The 14469-nt window shown below is 40.8% G+C and overlaps 1 protein-coding gene across 2 annotated transcripts in view; it reads left to right on the top strand.

The window, feature by feature from the left end:
• The window catches only part of tmem255a (transmembrane protein 255A), a gene marked incomplete at its 3' end in the record, with an annotated part of 15273 nt that extends 1005 nt beyond the window's left edge, over positions 1–14268 (top strand). The window contains exons 2-10 of one of the 2 annotated variants that reach the window (XM_080745933.1): positions 1708–1850; positions 2503–2565; positions 6702–6791; positions 7813–7878; positions 8121–8206; positions 8985–9056; positions 10018–10180; positions 10725–10868; positions 14125–14268. In XM_080745933.1, the coding sequence (XP_080602059.1) occupies positions 1708–1850; positions 2503–2565; positions 6702–6791; positions 7813–7878; positions 8121–8206; positions 8985–9056; positions 10018–10180; positions 10725–10868; positions 14125–14268 (971 nt within the window). The remainder of the gene's footprint in view (positions 1–1707; positions 1851–2502; positions 2566–6701; positions 6792–7812; positions 7879–8120; positions 8207–8984; positions 9057–10017; positions 10181–10724; positions 10869–14124) is intronic. The other variant, XM_080745934.1, reaches the window with a different exon arrangement.
• Positions 14269–14469: the final 201 nt, after the last annotated feature.

The raw sequence follows: 14469 nt of genomic DNA, 5'->3' as shown, positions 1-14469 counted from the left end.
CTGCCTAGTACCAATGACATCATCCAGTGTGCATTCTTTCCAATGAGAAAGGCTGTAGTTTTGATTAGCTTGGAATCCCCATCGATGATGTCATTGGCAGGCAGGTTTCTGAATTGTCCATAGCCCACCTTTGAGACTCATTATACAAAGATAGTGCGTGAAAATGGCTGATGTGCTCCTGAAGGATATAGACCTATAGGCTAACAGCCAGGCTGCCCAGGCAGTATTATTATTTTTCACATAATCAATAACAAAGTGCTCACATAAATACAGGGCATGACGTTAAGGCTTGTTCTGTTGGCCGGGACAACTAATAAATCTTTATGGACAAGTTCATTAAAAATGTATTTGTCCGTTGGACAAGTGGCTCTTGGTTTCCACAGACTAAGGACTGTGGAGTGGAGGGGGCCAAGGGGGGTCTATTTATTTTTCAAACAACAACAAAAACAAAAAGAAATGACTGAAATGGCAAATTTATATCTGGATAAGTCACTTTTGTGCCTGGACAAGTGAATGGGAAATGTGCTTGTCCAGAGGACAAGTGCCTCAAAAAGTTAATGTCAAGCCCTGCGTAAAAACATACAAACAATAGGCTACTTTATGATGGCTAAAACGATTATTGCAGCGCATTGAAGTAGACATACCATATGAAGTAGACCATGTTGTCAGAAAAGTGTCACTCAGCGTAATTGTGAAACTTGTTGTCATAGCCTGAAGTTAATAGGGTGCAGTTAAACTGACTGTCAAACCTAAGCATGACTTTTGTTTGTATTAGCAGTGTAACTGGTTTAAAACAGCTTGGTCTAGTGGTATTTTAAGAAACAGGCACTACAGGTAACTAGGTAATTTACTTTGAGATTGTTTTGTTTATCTCTGAAGTTAATGGCAGTTTGCCAGGGTGTTCATGAGAGGAACATCATCTGAGCATATTATGGAATATACACTCACATTCCATACAGAATGCATCGTTGTACCTTTGCAATACCCCCATGTGGGGTAGGGGACAGGTTAAGTGTCTTCTCAGTGTCTCCTGTCCCCTTTATTACACTGGTTATAAAGTGGACAAAATCTATCTGGTCTCTCCCAGTCAACAGAAGTAGACTATACACCACTTCAAACTACACATGTTTTTTGTTTGGATGCTAATTGTAAATTCACATTTATGTAGCATTTAATTTAGTCATGCACAGTCTTGCAGTGAAAAATTGTTGTCTACCTAGGGATACACTGATGTGACATTTCTGTCCGATACCGATAACCGATGTCAACAAGGCTGTTATGGTCGATAACCGATATTTACCGATGTCGAATATATGTGCAAAAACAAGTTCCGATTTTGTACTGCCTGAAAAAGGCATATAAACACTTATTAAAAAGCAATGTCTCTTTACCCCTCTCCCCCCAAAAAACGTAGGGTACACCTTATTGAAATTCTAACATAAACAGCTTGAATGTAGCCTTTTTTTATTAAAAAAATGACCAACTTGCCTTTTGAAAGCTTCCCCAAAAAACACTTGATTGAATCTGCTTCCTTCAATCACCACAAAAGGCTTTTTTTCCCAGCTTGACATAATTATTATAAAATAAAATATCGGTTAAAACCGATATATTATTTTGATATCGGTTCAGTATCGATATTGCAGTTTAAGGCCAACATCGGTCGATACCGACATGATGGCAGATTCATCGTGCATCCCTATCTACCAGGTTCCTTCAAGAGGAGGAAGAGGAAATCCATCATGGTCACAGTGATGCTGCTCATTGTATCTGTACTTATCCTCATCTTTGGCCTGGCAGCCACTACCAGAACACAGAACATCACAGTGGGTGGCTACTATCCAGGAGTTATTGTGAGTGACATTTAGCGACAAGCATCATGCATAAAGGCGAAGGCCCCCATGCTGTGAATGTCCACACTGAACCAAAGTGTTTCCATTGAGCTCTTCCTGCTCCTGGACTCTGATGTGCTTAATTACCAATGGTCTCTGAGGGGTGAATTTTCCCCACATTCATTATTCAGCATTACTGGCATTAGAGGAAAAGTGAGGCAAGTGCTCCTTGTTCATAAATGTGCTTTCTTCACAGTTCAACAGCCTTAAGCATTCTGACTCAGGGAATTGTTGAGGACCTACCATAATATACAGAAGAGTAGTTGGGCTTTATATTTGAGTATTAATGATTGATTGTGATTATGTTTGTTTGATTTTATCCTTATATTACTGTTCTAACAAATCAAGTTGAGTCAAATTATACAGATGTACTAATCATTTTACACTTTATTTACATAGCACCTTTGATACAAAACATGCAGCTCAAAGTGCTTTATATTAAAGGCAAGAGAGAGAAAAAAAACTGGAAACTGATAGAGGGTTAATACGAAATTTAGATGATTATAAAATTAAAAATGTAATGAAATAAAATGCCTTAAAATTGTGAGACATGGTGCGAAATATATGTTTTTAATAAGATTTGTTTTTCTAACAACATTTCCTCTCATTTCAGCTTGGGTTTGGTTCTTTTCTGGGAATTATTGGAGCTCATTTGATAGAGAACAAGAGGCAGATGGTAAGAGGATTTATATTACCTGTCAAGATCACTTACAGTGCTGCCATGTCTGTTATGTGCCATTATAGTCATACAGAACACTAAACGTGATCACTCCAAAATGGAATTAATTCTAAGAGTTGTCGATTTACAAGCTTTCTGAGCTTGTAATGTAATAAGTAAGTCTTGCTGAGCCATGTGGCTCTTAGAGCAGGAGTCTATTTCCTCTTCCCGTAGCGCGAGGTGGCTTAATGTACAAGTACATCCCCAGCCATGATGTTGTACAAGTACACCCCCGGCCTGGACTTGATACTACTGAGTGCCAAGCAGGGAGGCATTGGATCCCATTTTTATAGTCATCGGTATGACCCGGCCAGGGAATCGAACCCTGACCTCCCAATCTCAGGGAGGACACTAACCACAAGGCCACTGAGCTGCTTTGTGAGTTTGTAGATCTGCTACTGTCTAAAATATTATATTTCTGAGAGACAACCTTTAATAACATTGTATGGCACAAAATATTTTCAGATGGGGGTCCGTGGCCCAATACACATTAATTTGGGGGTCCTTGACATGAACACGTTTGAGAACCACTGGTGTAACAAACCCTACCCAGGTCCAGAGGACCTGAGGTGGTTGTTGGCCTGTCAGGGAGTTTGACTGTGTGTGTATCAGAACAAGGATCCTGTGCCTCATGCGAGATGCAGCCAGAAATAGAAGGTTGTAAGCGGAGGAGGACAGATGTCCACACTGGAATGTGCGGAAGGAACTGCAGATGGGGAAAGAGCAGTGGGAGCTGCCATGCAGGGTCTGCCACTCTTGAAATGAAGAATGGGTTTGTAGTGTGATACCCTCTGCTTTCCCATAACCCCAAGCACAGACAGTCTTGAGTGGATATTTAGCCTAACTGCAGACCCACTCTCTGCAGAATTTTCCACAACAGAATGAGCTATTGTTAAGTATATGGCAGCTGAACTAAATGTGACCTGTAGTTTATTACATTGGTATGATTAGGCTACATGAAACATACATTACCAATAATATATTTGGCAAGTCACATAGTGGACAGTACATGCAAATTATATATTTTGTACTTGCAAATTATATATTTTGTTTAACTTTTCATTTAGATTTACTTGCAAAATGATGTAACCAAACTATTTTTGATCCAGGGTTATTAATAAATGATATTGCTCTGATGCAGTACATGATATAAATAGAGCGCTTAGTTGGAGAGGCTCCATCCCTATCGGCGTCCTTTAGGTTGTGGTTTGCATTGTGCAGTTGGTTACAAGGATCGTGAATTAGTAACATGCTGTAGGTGTTAATTCAGAAACGTGGTCTTACACTGTTCTGTAGAATTTGTTACGCCACAAACCTCGCTCCCCACTAGCTGGGGTAGCCGCAGACGGGGTGGGGCGACGTGTAATTGAATATGTTCCAGCTTTCACTGAAGAGTGAAAGGAAGGGAGTTAGGAGAGGAATGGGAGAAGCGGGCGTCACAGTGCCTATGAAGTGGGCACAGTGCCAACCATGTCAGCCACATCACACATTGCCTCATTTTTTGGAAGCATCCAGTTAGTGTAGCAAGTGGTGTGTATGTTGTGTATATAAATGTATGCATGCGTTTTAAAGGAGTAGCTCACCCCAAAAATGAAAATGTCTCTATCGATTACGATTACTCACCCCATGGAGACTGGAGTTCAATAATAATAATAATCATAATAATAAAATCGTATTCTTAAGATAATAATTTAAAGCTATACTGTGTAGGTTGCTCACCTAGAGGTCAGTAGCTCTATAGCAAACCGCGGTCGCATCCGCGTCTTTCGGCCGGTTTTCGCCGCGGACCGGGCCTCACACCCCCGCGTCTGCCTCCACCTCGCCGAGATCTATCTTTAGAGGGGTCCCTGGTTCCTGTGCGTTCAGGCATTCCGGAGAAACGGACTCCTTCACCCGAGTAAATGCTGTTGTTATGTTGAGGCAAGCTACACGGCCTACAAATATGGCCGCCGTATTGTGATAGCGACCCCACTTCAAGATGCGCTGTGATTGGCCGGCAGTGTATAACCCTCACTGTGATTGGCCGGTAGTGTATGATGACGTAATTTTGCCGGGAAATCCCGCCCCTGTCACGGCTAAGTAGAAAACATATAAAGAGAAGGCTTCAGAAGCTGAAAATAACGGAGTGGATGTTCTAAAACTTTAGCGATTTAACAGTTAGGACAATTTTAAGATTTGTTTTATAAAAAAAGTTACATGGTATAACTTTAATTATAATAAATGTAACCCCTTGGGGGTACATTTGATGGAGTGTCTCCAACTGGAATCAATGGAGTAAATTTATTATAATCAAATTATCGTCTTAAGAATGCAACAAAAACAAAAAGATATTATTGAACTCAAGTCTCAATAGGGTGAGTAATCAATAATGAAAGTCATTTTGGGAGTGAACTACTCCTTTAATTTACAGACACCCAGACATTGGTCTAACATTGTTTTTCCAACCTTTTTTGGGTAAGAAAAGGTGAAAAAGCTCATAATGCGTCACATTGTGATATAATGTATTATTTTGTGACATACTGTATAATTTTTTTATTTTATTTTTCAGAAATAGAATGGCAGGTGGTTAACAGACATCTTGTTCTGTATTCAGTGGAACAGCTAGTGTTGGAAGTTATTTCAAATTAAAACTTAGAGTTTGATATAATTTGAAATAATAAAACATGACTATATACAATACTGAATATCACAAAAGTGAATACACACCTCTCATTTTTGCAAATATTTAAATCTTTTCATGGGACAACAATGAAGAAATTACACTTTGATACAATGTAAAGTAGTCAGTGTACAGCTTGGATAACAGTGTAATTTTCATTGTCCCCTCAAAATAACTCAACACACAACCATTAATGTCTAAACCGCTGGCAACAAAAGTGAGTAAACCCCTTAGTGAAACATTTCCAAATTGTGCCCAAGTGTCAATATTTGTGTAGCCAAAATTACTAACCTTCTTGGGCATGGAGTTCACCAGAGCTTCACAGGTCGCTCCTCCACCCTCCATTGATCGGTGGTCGTGCTTGCATAACGTCTTCAGACTAACCAGTGGTAGAGACCGCGATGTGTTCCGCTGTGTGCTTTGAGTCTAGGATGTACAGGCCATGCTACACACACACACACGTTTTGCTATGGCAAAACACTGATGAAAAAGGCTACAGACATATGACATCACTAGACAAACATGATGCTACGTACACACATTTTGCTATGGCAAAACGCTGAGGGAACTCTATGGAGCGGTTTACCACCGCTCAAAAATAGATATAAATACTGTTCCTACGAAACAGTGTGGTCTTGCTGCTCCCTCATTGGTTAAAGGCCCTGCCTTTGTATTGTCGGTCATTTTTTTAGGAGAATAAACTTGGTCTATAAAGTTTTGGTATAACATACTGGTCTTGCCTTTCAGACAAGCCCACAACTAGAACTACACTCTGTCGAGGTGCCAACTTGCGCCTAACGTACAAGCAGGCCACACACGGCCTACTTGTGTGCAAGCAGAGAGCGCCACGAGGTGTGCGCTGCTGGCCTCATGGGATCTTAATGAAGACATTACCAAGAACACTCTTATATACCAAACTCTGCTGACATCACCAGTGGCATCACCAGGAATGCTGGTCCCTCATTGGCTGTTAATGATGAGACACTGACATACATAATGTACATAGATTCCCACTCCTCCATTGAACTCTATGCAGGACATTTTTTTGGTTTTGGCTTGATCAATCTCTCGAGACAGAGTCAATGATGGAAGAGAGACAGACCAAGTGGGCGTCGCCCTTACTTTGATGATGTGGTTCCCAGATTGAGTCTTGATTGACATACATACCTACATACATACCGGTACCTACATACCTACATACATACATACATACATTCCCAGAATCCCAGCTGTTTCAGGGCTACAGTCAAAAAAGGGGGACATCTGCATACCCAGCCGATTACAGTACTTGCGCGCTCTGCTTACGCAAGTAATTAAATATTTGCGGAAATGAGAGGGGTGTACTCAACTTTGTGAGATACTGTAAGCAGACTAATAAAATTAAACCATTACTCCTATTTAACAACTTTTATTCTTCCTGTTGTTTCTTTCACAGCTGGTGGCATCAATTGTTTTTATTAGCTTTGGAGTCGTGGCTGCCTTCTGCTGTGCTATTGTTGATGGAGTATTTGCTGCACGGCACATCGTAAGTACCACATTGTATAACACTTCTATTTAATTAAGTAGATTATGGTAATAACATGAAATAAATAATACATACTAGACTGGCCCTTTTGGGGAATACACTCTCACCCATTGTGCAAAAGACGATGCACACAGTCCACCTAAACATCCATTTTTTTCTGTGCTTAAAAACGTCCCTCCGTTCTCCACTCCCCATGCCTAACCTAACATGTAGACGAAAATCAGTGAGTGGAGAAAAGGGCGTTTTTCCGAATCACTGTGACTGCAATTATTTTATAGAGAGGATGGATCTCTTCTCTAACATATGAAAAAAAAACTAAAAGACTTCCAATGAGGTTTTGGCGGTGTGGGCTTTCGAAAAAAAAAGTATGTTTACACAAGATGTAGTGTCACAGCAGCCTGCATTGACATAGGAATGAGCCTGAATGCATATCAATGATCTCCAGTAGTGAAAGCGAAGTGTGTGTGACGTCATTAAAATGGTGTCCCCCAAAACATTAAATCACCAATACAACACTGGTTGTCATATTATTTTTCTCTCTCTACTGCCCACCCCACTTCACAAGTTCTTCCAGCGCCCCTGAATGACACCTCTTTTATTCTGAAAATACAGTATGTATTGATTAAAGTTTAGATTTTGTTGCTACTGTGTTCTTTTTCTTCAGTGTTTGCTTCTTTGGCTCATACCCTTTTATTACAGTTTACAGTTTAGGCATTTAGCAGACGCTTTTAATCCAAAGCGACTTACAATCAGCAGATAACATCACAATAATAAACAAGATAATATGTCAGTACATCATCAACAATATAACAAATGCAAAAGGATATCTATCTAGAAAAACACCATATAATCAAAGTTCTAAAAAAACATAAAAAACAAAACAAATGCTAACTAGCTTCATGTATTCATTGATTTTTCTGTAGTGCTACCAATGCTACCAAAAATAGACGAGTATGTAGTATATATCTCTGTACAGGTATGTATTCACTGAATGTTTGAGTAACGGCTTGTTGTACCACAGGATCTAAGGCCATTGTATGCTGGTCGCTGTGACTACCATTCCAGTGAGACTGCATCTGACCGTGACGTAAGAAACACACGTGTTGCTTTCAGATTACTGAAACAGGATGGAGTGTTAAAGAAGGTTTTAGAAATCCTGCTGAAAACATGTCCTGGGGTGGGAATTCTTTGTCTACATTCCAAAGTCTTGACATTATAGACATGGTAAATAAATGTCTGGTGAATGCCAAGTTGAATGTGGATAGGGACCATTGTTCATTAGGTCTGAGAGTCCTCCAATCGGACTTAAAGTGTTTGTTTGCACTTTAGGTACCCTGCCAACTAGCACGCATGTCCTGCAACCTGCGTGTGAAGAGCAACACCTGCTACTGCTGTGATCTCTACAATTGTGGGAAGTAAGTATTTTACACCCCGACTTGGTGCATCAGCACCTGCTCTTGCTCGCTTTTCCAGTGGTGCAAAGAATTTAGACTTCTTTGTTATCTATATTATATTGTTTGAATGTTTGAATTTAGAAAAGTTTAACCCATTTAGGCCTAGAATTATGGAATGCTTTAACCAGTGAAAAATAGCAGATATACAAGCTCACAGCGCGGCACCGAGTGCCGCGCTGCGAGCTTGTAGATCTGCTATTTTTGAAAAAGTCGTGAAAATGTGTGAAAATCTTTGAATATATGTATTTTCAAAGCGAACGTTTGTAACTCAAATTTTGCTTCTGGGGGTTCCCTGGAACTAAATATTTTGAGATGGGGGTCCTTGGCCAAATAAATATCATTTTGAGGGTCCTTCACATGAAAAAGTTTGAGAACCACTGACATAGTAGTATCTCAAGAACAGGCTAACTGAGCTCCAGTTAAGTGAAAAGGACCTTTTCTTTGACGATGGCTAGCCAGATTGCTGACATAGAAACATAGGTTTTTCAAAAAATCTTTGAAGGATTCAAAAGACACTTATAGAATCGGGTCAAAATTCTAATTTTCACGATCTTTTTTTTTTTTTTCAATAGTTAAAGCATAAAATAATGATACGCAATAATGTGTACCCGTTCTAAATTAATATAGATTTTTGTTATTTTCCTTGTTTGTTCATATATATATATATATATATATATATATATATATATATATATATATATATATTCTGGGCTCAATTGTATTCTTACCTATGTTTCAGAGAACATCCTCTTATTGGACTTCAGAATAAAGATGTTTTGAAAAAGTTTAGGAAATCGTCCATGATTTGGAAGTAGGTCCATTTCTTTTAGCCCCGCTCCCACCTCCCCGCCCGGTAGCCATTGATGATCAATCCATGTTGTTTTCACAGTGAATGTAATCACGTGTACAGTTTGCGTGCTTGTCATATAAACCCAACCCACCCATGGTAATAACATGTTGTTAGATGGCATCTCTCATGCATGTCCTGGCTCCTTTGTCTGTGTCCGCACACAAGACCAGGCGTCAACCAAGCTTACTTTCCTGCAGCTCTCTTAAGTGGTTTCTCCACCCACAATGGAAACCATTAGAGGTTTTATAGGCATAGATCTGTTCAATGTCTATAAATCAAGCTGTTCATTATGTCTGTCACTCAGTGCTGAAAATGTTGCCTGTTGGTACAACGGATATATTAGGCACATAACTAAATGCTATTAAAGCTGTGCTGTAAGTGAATATTATTTTGACATGTCCGTATTGTCTCATGCCCGATCGATGCCAGATTTTTGGGCACGATTATGGAAAGTCCTAGGCCACCATTTACAGATTTTTTGACCTACTGTATATTTTGTCAAAAATGTAACATTTTCGAATCGGTCTGAAAAACATAGACTTGATAAAAGCTTGAGAACATTTAACTTATAAGCAAAACATAAAAGTAAATAAAACAAAACTTTTTTGATAGAAATGAAAAATATTTTACTTAACCTTATTTAACCATTTAAATTACATTTTTCAAAAATGCCAGATCGACAAGCAGATCTACTATTTTTGAAAGATTTTGGCAACATTTGAAAATGTTCATTTGTAATGACATGCTCGTGACATAGAGACACCAGGTTTAATGTGGTAAAATAATCGGGACACATTGGCAGCATAATCACCAATGTTGTTCCGAAAAGTCCACATTATAGATATCATATCGGCCAGACCAATATATCGGTCCATCCTGTCTTACTTGCCATTTCCCTGTTGCTTCTGCCCCACTGGGCCAGCCGGGTGGAGGTGATGGGCGGCTACCATGAATATACAGAGGTTAGGAGTTGCCAGGACGTGGTGCACCTTTACCATCTGCTGTGGTCTGCCACCATTCTCAACATCATCGCCCTCTTCCTGGGTATCATCACTGCCGCAGTGCTGGGCGGCTTCAAGGACATGGTAAGTCAAGACAATGATATAATTACCACCGCCGCGGAAAGGGAGTGCATTGATCACTTCCAATAATGATCACCTGGATCACAAATGTGCCCGAAAATAACCGCCTTTACGCTCACGTACTCAATCCGTGTGACTTCGGCCCGAATAAAGGAGAACTCGGGTAGTTTTTGTAGTTCTTATCGTCACTGTCGGGCAGAAACCTCGTACCTCCAAATTTAAAATGTGTAATTTTTTTCACAAAGTAAAGCACTGCTTCATCATACAAGGGCATCGCACAAAAGTAGTGAAAACAGCCGATCTACAAGCACACAATGCCTCGCGGTGCGAGGCGTTGTGTGCTTGTAGATCGGCTGTTTTCACTAGTTTAAATCATTTTAAAAATGATAAACACAAAACAAACGGTTTTGGACATACAAGGTTTCCACCCGACAACGACGTTATGTATGCCCAGACTGCCCACTGTGCATTTTAATGTCTTGGTGTGAATATGCTGAGAAAACTGAAAACTAATAGCCTTCACCCTTGATTTGTCTCTTGCTCTCAGACGCCCTCCCCTGACTCAGAAACATGTGAGACAGAGGCAGTCGCAGCCCCTCTCCCCTCAGAGCCTCCAGCCCATAGACCCACTGTCAACCCCTACTACAACACTGCCCCCTGTCTGCCACCCTACACTGCCTATGACCTGCAGGTAAGCCTGTCATTCTCTTGATGTTTTTGACGTTTCCCAAACAGTGGGTCAGGACCCGTTTGTGGGTCACAGACCGATTTTTGTGTGTCACGACTCGAGTAATAAATCCCAATTTCTATTCCTACGTAAAGAAATACATATTTCATAAGATTTCCCCCTCCCCCCAAAAATCACTTTTTAAATCATTTTTTATCAATTTTAGAACAAACAAATCAAAGAAATTCCATGAAAAATAAAAAAATACAAAATCATGAAAAATAACAATAATTAGCTGATCTACAAGCTTGCAACGTGGCGGGAAGCGACGCATTGCTGTTTTCACTAGTTTGTGTCCCGGGCAAACTCTCTTTTGGGTCTCAAGCTGAAAGGTTTGGGAACCACTGGTCTATTTTATATAAGTGTGTGTGTGTGTGTGTGTGTGTGTGTGTGTGTGTGTGTGTGTGTGTGTGTGTGTGTGTGTGTGTGTGTGTGTGTGTGTGTGTGTGTGTGCGTGCGTCTGTGAAGGACTATGTGTATTATATACAGTTTATCCAAATGGTGGCTTATGCTGACACTGTTGAACTTTCTTGTGTAAGACAGTCAAACTGGTGTTAAGGGATGGGCGTTTGGGCATTTTGTAAGTGTGTTCACATGGAGAGTTGAATGGTTAAACATGGTTAAACGTAGCATGATGTCGTACTATAGATATACTGACATCAGCAGTACTTGAATACAGTGAATTGTGAAATATTCCATGAGAAAGATGCGAAACCTTGTAAATAAATAGCCGAGCAGCTCACAGCGCCTCGCAACTCGTCTCGAGCTGGTAGATCGGCTATTCTCACTATTTATCTGTGGAACAGAGTCAAACTAAATCTAATGTCCCAACTCCTACAATTCCAAGTACTTGTCGGGGTGGGGGTCCCAGGGTGGGGGTCCCGGGGTGGGGGTCCCTCCCCAGTTCAAATATTATTTTTGGGGGAGTTGCGGCCTGAAAAAGTTGAGAACCACTGCTATAGAGTACATGGCGGCCAGCAACAATGCATATTTGATAACATCCGTTGGATGAATGCAACAGGATAATGTGAACGTTGCTGCACTCATAGCTGTGTGTGTGTGTGTGTGTGTGTGTGTGTGTGTGTGTGTGTGTGTGTGTGTGTGTGTGTGTGTGTGTGTGTGTGTGTGTGTGTGTGTGTGTGTGTGTGTGTGTGTGTGTTTCCAGTTCAAGTCTGCTGCTGAGCCAATCAAGTCACATAGTCGTGGCAGAATGCTGCATCTGATCGCGAGGCGATGCAGCAGTTGCGCCCATTTCAATTCTGTCCATCTTCCGAGGCTTTGAGCAGCTGGTGGGCAGTTGGCTGTTTTGGTCAACTCAAAGCATCTTTCAGTTGTTGTTTTTCCCTATATGGGAGTGGATGGCACTTCCGGCCACCAATCGCAAGTTTTCAACTGTGTGACCGGACCTTTAATGTGTTAAATCCAGTCTGATAACTGCTGAAGGTCACTTACAGAATGATTGTGTAACACTTACACACAGTCTTGTATGAGTTACAATTATGTACAGTATTTTAATAATTTATTTATATGAGTTAATTAGTCCCAAACGGTTAGCGATTGTGCCTGGGTAGCTCAGTCGGTAGAGCTCTCGCCTTTGTACCGCAAGGTCATGGGTTCGATTCTGGGCACCGCCAACTCAGCGTATGAGTAGCACGACTTGGCAAGTCGTGCGGCAAGTACTGGGAGCTGATGGTAGGTGTGGCGCTCCACCTCAGCAGTCCATCTCCCAGGGGTCTAGCGCATTGTAACGGGGACAGACTCCCGCGTGTTACCGGCTGATACCGACAATAAGCCACTCCCGACCTACTTGTAGCTGGAAATGAAGCCGCTTCTGGGTTGAAGCTGCTCTTTGAAGCTGCTGTTCCAATTAATGGCCCAGCAGATGTCCCTGTTCGGTAGCAAAAAACCTTCAGCTCAATGGGAGTCTATCAGGATTTGGTGAACTTTAAACTTTATTTTCTTATCTTAATAAATGTTTTCATTAACACTTTCTCACATGGCCCTCTTCTAGTGCCACCATGAGACCGATTTTGGCAAAACACATTTTTGGACATTGCTCCTACAGATTTTGCCCAAAAAACACAGCGGTACACAGTATTTCTAAAGCCTTGTCATCAACATGGATCTGTCCCATTTCCCATATTCCCTCCTAATTGCCTACCATTGCCTTCCAAAGTTTGTGTATGCGACCTGACGGTCGTTTATCTCCCGATTAGGGAGTCTTACTGGTGTTTTCAGTCGCTAGTTTAAAGTCTTTGCGTTTAGTGAATCATGGTCACGTTAATTTTTAAAAGAATTATAAAGTAGGCTATGTTTACTAGGCTTTGTATTGCCTATACAGAGAGGAAGACCTGCCCTCCAGCCAATAGCATTCACTGGGTACCATTTCTGGAGCGGATATAGAAAGATGGCAGATTTGCACAAAATAGGCTTAATTTACGCTCTGTAGAAACCAATGGTGTGGCTCTGTCCATTTATTTTTTACAGTCTATGGTTGAAACATCTGATCCCCAATGAATAAATAAACAAATACATATTAATTTAGTAACAGTTTTCTGAGACAATTTGGCAGATGAGTGATGCATTAATAATGTATAGCAAGTGGTTTTCAAACTTTTCAGGCCCAAGGCACACCAAAGGGGCCGTTTTGTAAGCTTGCACCACAATTGTCCTTATTTAGATTAGAAAGGGGGGGGGAAAGTGAAAAAAGAATGCATCATGAAAATCATACACATCTATAGGCCTATATCCCTTTCAATTTCATTACGAGAATAATTTCTACAATAAAGTTCCTGCTACAAATGATGAAGTTGATATGTACCGAATGGTACATGCGTGTCGCAGTAACTGCCCTGTTTTAAACAGATTTAAAAAGTAATTTGTGGTAAAACCTTACATGAAAAGGAGCACTCTTATGTGGAAAAAATTTAATGACAAACGAAAATACATCCATTGAATGGTATAAGGAATATTGTAAACAGAAGTTGATGCAGTGATACTGAACAGGTGTAACAGGTGTGTGTGTTTTTCAAGTATTTTACAATGGTACACAGCCAGTCAGAATCGAGCAACGGGACTATCCATATTATAAATTGCAATAATAATGTGTGATGTCACAAAATCTCAAGGCACACCATGGACTTGTTTCACCGCACACCGTTTGTGAACCACTGATCTATAGATGTGATATTTTAATGATTTTTTTTGTCTGTGTTTGTAGGGCTCCAGTATGTTCCCTGACTCCTCAGCTCTGTCTGATGAATCCCAGTCTGGACCCAGTCATATGTGGCCCACTATGATCCCACCACGGTACTCCCCTCCGTACTACCCTCCAGATGAGAAGCCCCCACCATACAGCCCCTAACGCAGTGGCTATCTGGAGGTGGAGGTGGGGGGGGGGACACTCTACCTTCTTTTGACAGCTAAAATGGCAACTCGGGTGTTGATGGATGCTGTTAGAGCCTAAAACTTTTCCACAATCTTCCAAAGCAGCACTGTCAGAGCTGTGACATGTACAAAGAAACAAGAGGTGGGGCATGAGTCATCGTTGCTGTGACTGTGAGTG

This window comes from Nannobrachium achirus (genome assembly GCF_963921795.1).
Source record: "Nannobrachium achirus genome assembly, chromosome: 17".
In the NCBI taxonomy this organism is placed as follows: domain Eukaryota; kingdom Metazoa; phylum Chordata; class Actinopteri; order Myctophiformes; family Myctophidae; genus Nannobrachium; species Nannobrachium achirus.
The sequence above is the reverse complement of the archived record's forward strand: the minus strand, read 5'-3'. Positions and strand labels throughout refer to the sequence as shown.